We start from the raw sequence: 4,806 nt of genomic DNA, 5'->3' as shown, positions 1-4,806 counted from the left end.
ATATAATATATGTAACTTTAATAGAATTGATCTGCCTCTGAATGAATATGATTAATGAATACACCATGATATATAGCAGCTGCTACATAACTTCCATAATCACTTAAAATTTCATTATCAGATCTCCAGCATCCAGATAAGAATGTTATGTGTGATAACAATAATGTTCTCTTTTTGAACCCAAATAGTATTTGTTTAAAACAACAATTGGCGGCTTTTTTGCTTGTGATAAGTTTTGGAAATATAATACAAGCATTAGCGTTATGTTTAGATATTATTGAAAATAATATATTAATAGTAAAAAAATATATAATTGCTGATGAAGATGTATTAATAAAATTAATACAATTATCAACAGATACTAATGATAGAGAATTAGTAATAGCATACACTGATGATTATCGTTGTTGTAAAAGTAATATTATAATATTTAGAATTTTTTCATTTTTTATTCGATAGTTTATGTAATATTTGCGTTTGAATTTCTATCAAATATATTAGTTAATATAGGGAAAGATGTTTAAATTCTTTTAATTTTGATTATTACAATTTCAAGTAATGATGTGATTTTGAAATTATTATTATTATTAATAACCCTATGGCTACATGTAGGATTTGAGTCATTTGTTGGTGCCTACGACCATTTTAAAAAGATCAACAATGGATTTTTCGATAAAAATTTCGATTCCAGTTCGTTATTTACATTAAAAATGTTTTTTGGTTGATTTTTATTATTTTTTATTGAGAGCAGATAAAAAGTGACAAAAATTTAATTGAGTAGTTTATTCAAATGAGCCCCTTTAATGGTTTTCCATTCAAATCCAACTGTCACCCTCTACTAAGTTTTTCCTGCTTGTATATCCATTAAAATTTTTAATTTATGCGTGCAATTATTTAGTAATTGTGACATTTATGCCCTCATCCAGAGAAACTTAAAAATGCATATTGTTCTTTTCTGACGAATGCTAATGTTACAATTGGCAATGTTAGAGCTGGTGTTATGAACAGCAATGCTGGCTGACCTGATCCTGTTATATTGCACACAAAGTCGGTAAGGACCATTGCAGCAGCATATCCAACCATTGCTACAATCCAATATGGCGATTTCTTCCCGACTACTTTTTTAATAAACGCATCAAACCTTGAGCAAACAGAAATGAATATCCCAGGGATTACGAGGTCTCCCAGTCCAAGAATTGATGTTCCACTTGGGAGATCAAATTGTAATTTTACGGGACCCTGAAGATTGGTTGCAACTGAGGACATAACGTCTGTGGAATATACAAAAAATGTATCATATATGAGGAGAGACCAAAGAAATGGTGCAGCTGCGGTAAATTTTTCAATGCGAATGCTTAAAATGGCAAAAAATGCAATGCAAAAAGCAATGATGTCATTAGCAACGCAGCTTCGTGTTTTGTAATACCAAATATTGATAGATATTCCGATTAAATAAAGGATAACATCAAATAAATAAAAGGGCACAGGTTGTGGAGGCAAAACAAATTCAGTTATAACAGTTTTGGATGCAGGGTATGTGAAAAGCTTCGGTGATTTGACATGAATAAATGTACGTAATAAAAACCATATACTATTTGTTCCAGCAATTCCAAAATAAAAGCTGAACATATAATTAACAGTTGATGGACTAAAATATTCAAAAAGAAGATTGACTGTAACAAGAGTTAAAGCTGCCATAAAAGGATAAGACTTGATACGATTTTCTGTTAATACATCCTTTGGCGCTTCATCACTTTCTACTCCAGCAAAATATGATCCAAGTCCAACAGCCAAAACTGCTGTTCCACTCAGAACAAGTGAATCCATATTTTCGAAATGTGACATGAAATATTCTATCTGGTAATGTTTCTGACAGTAAAACGGTCAAAAAACACAGAATAATTATTGATTCATACCTTCATATAGGGTTGACCTTCTCTTCAATGCTAAGAAAAAAGTTAGAGTGTTTCTTTCTCTTCAATGCTAAGAGCAATTTTATGATAAACAGGGGTACACGCATACACACAATATTTCCCCAAGAAGTGGGGTGCCCCCACTTAATATTTCATATTTCTAACGAAATATGGTGGAATACTGTTGTGGCACTTTTGTTGAATAAATCATTTTTAAAAATGAAAGCTGGAAGAAAAGCATGCAATTTGATATGATTGGCTCATTCAAACTGCCGTTGACATAGAAAACCGAGTTACGACATTAATGGAAGGCTCCAAAAATGCCAATATAGTACAATAGGAGGGGATGCCGAGCGTGGCTTCCCCAATTCAGAGGAAACCTCTCAATTTTTCAATTAATTCAATTTTCGATAAACGATAACTATGAATTTTGAATTTTTCTGAAATTTCCTAATGTTATAACAAAATAAATTGAATAAATTCATTTTTCAATCAACGATGCCTATCGTTTTATTCTTGAATCATTTTTATTTTGTTTTAAAATGTGACTTTATTCATAATAAGCATGATATACACGTTAGCAACATACTAACAATGAAATAACATTTTTATACATGAAATATATGAAATGCACATATGAAATATATGATATGCACATATAAAATATATGATATGCACATATGAAATATATGATGTGCACACATGAAATATACCGTCAGTGGATAAACTCGAAACACTGGATAAATTCGAAACAGGGGGGGTCATTTTTTAATTTTTTAAATTTCATTATAAACCTTGAAAAACTGTTTTTCACTTCATTTTTTTTAATGTTATCATCAAGAGATAGCAGAATATTAAAATTATCCGCTGCTGTGAGGTCACACAAGTCAAAATACTACCAAATGGTAACTGCAGCCGAGGAAAATCCAGGTGTCATACGACCAATTGCCAAAGAGTTCTTCGTTTCCACAAATTATTTTTATGGTGTCTTAATATCGTACGCACTCGGTTTAGATACAATAGCGGATTTGGGTTCAAATAAACATAAAAAACATCCGGGAACAGCACTTTATTTGAACCCACGATATCAAGAAGAATTAAAACAATGGATTATCAAGAGAAATGACAAAAACAAAGCACCAAATGTTGAAGAAATACAAAACAAAGCATATTCATTCAGAGTTGAACAAATTAAGTTTGCCAATGCATTTGTTGATCTTATAAAATCACAAAAAGTCAAAAACGAAGTTAATATAGAAGTAATCAAACCCGAGGTGGATTGGGTGTACAAATTTTTAAAAAAACACGAATTAAAGCTTGTCAAGCCTGATTCATTGGATATTTCACGTGCACAAGCATCTTGTGCATCAAATATTTTATTTTGGTTTGATAACATATTTACACAAGATATTTCGTTATTATTCCCCAAAAATGCAATTTTTAATATGGATGAAATGGGAATCAACTGGAATGACATTACAATGGTCGCAGCACCTAAAAATTTGAAAAGACCGGTTTGCAAAACTCAAAATCAAATCAATAATCATTTTTCTGCTGTGATTACGTTTTCAACGAATCATGACTTCCCGATGCCATCTTTGATTATCGGTGGTCTATTAAATGTTCCACAAGTGTTAAAAAATTTATCTGATGAAAAAAACTTTCCAATCTATGCAAATACGAATGGTTCAATGACACAAGATTTATTATATGAATATTCGGTTTATTTCACCAATTGCATTCATTCGTATAAAGAAAGGAATGGTATGGACCCCGGTCAGCCAATATTGTTGTTTTTGGATTCCCATACATCAAGAGAGAACCCAAAAGCGATAAAAAATTTCCGAAAAAATAATATTATAGTATGCACTTTTCCGAGCCATTTGACACACATCATTCAACCGTTTGATGTTGTAATTGCTGCATCATTACGTGCATATTATAAAAAGGTTGTTCGAAAGCTTAAAGCCAAATATTTAAAGAAAAATAAATCGGAAAAATTTACACTTGATCAAAAAAGAGAAATAATAATACTTGCATTGATTTCTTCAATGCAAACTGTTATCATTGACATTAATACTGAAGCAGCATTCGAAAGCACCCGGAGCACTGGGTTATTTCCAAGAAATCCATTAAAAGTTTTGGAAAACCCAACAATCATTGACGATACGGAAAATCCACTTTTCTCGGACGGGAAAACAACCAAACGGTTTTCTTTGGCGAGCAAAATAATAACATCTGATGATGTTCATAATTTGTTTAAAGAAAGGAAAGCAAAAAAGTAAAAAACACTCTAAAATTGAATTTTTGAATTTTATTTTTGTAAAATTAAAAATAACCGCTGTTTCGAGTTTATCCACTGATGGTATGATATGCACATATAAAATATATGATGTTACATATGAAATATATGATATGCACATATGAAATAACACACACACACACAGCGCTATGTGAGCTTCGTGCTACGCACTCGCTCCCACTCGCGCTACATAAACTAAAGGATGAACGGCTAAAATCGATTGAATTCTCATAAATCGGTTGGTTTTGATTGAAAGTAATAAAATATATTTAAATTCATGATGACATTTATATTTAAAATGTGTGAGGCATGAATCCGGCTGAGTTGTTGTTAATTCTATGTGGATTTTAGTGTTTTGTTGTTAATCCTATGCTACCTGATAACTTGATATACCAGGTAGTTACCAGGTAATATTGCGATTAGCTAAAGGAAATTTAATATTGTTATGTGAGTTTCTCAAATCTTGTGAAATGACGTGAAAATCGTGAGTTTACGGGAGCTGCTAACTATAACGGATGAGTTGTAAATTCTATGTCGAATGTTGTGTTTTGATGTTAATCCTATGTGGATTTTAGTATTTGGATGTTAATT

At 31.4% G+C, this 4,806-nt stretch overlaps 1 protein-coding gene across 1 annotated transcript; it reads right to left on the bottom strand.

The window, feature by feature from the left end:
* Nucleotides 1-918: 918 nt before the first annotated feature.
* Nucleotides 919-1,827, bottom strand: GO595_001337 (peptidase A22B family protein; the record flags this gene model as incomplete). Its single annotated transcript, XM_067914124.1, has 1 exon — nucleotides 919-1,827. One exon carries the CDS (start codon nucleotides 1,825-1,827, stop codon nucleotides 919-921), a length of 909 nt encoding a protein of 302 aa, XP_067778496.1.
* Between the last annotated feature and the right edge of the window lie 2,979 nt (nucleotides 1,828-4,806).

Source organism: Histomonas meleagridis (assembly GCF_020186115.1).
Source record: "Histomonas meleagridis strain 2922-C6/04-10x chromosome Unknown contig_136, whole genome shotgun sequence".
NCBI lineage: Eukaryota > Parabasalia > Tritrichomonadida > Dientamoebidae > Histomonas > Histomonas meleagridis.
Note: the sequence above shows the minus strand (reverse complement) of the source record. Positions and strands in the feature narration are given on the sequence as shown.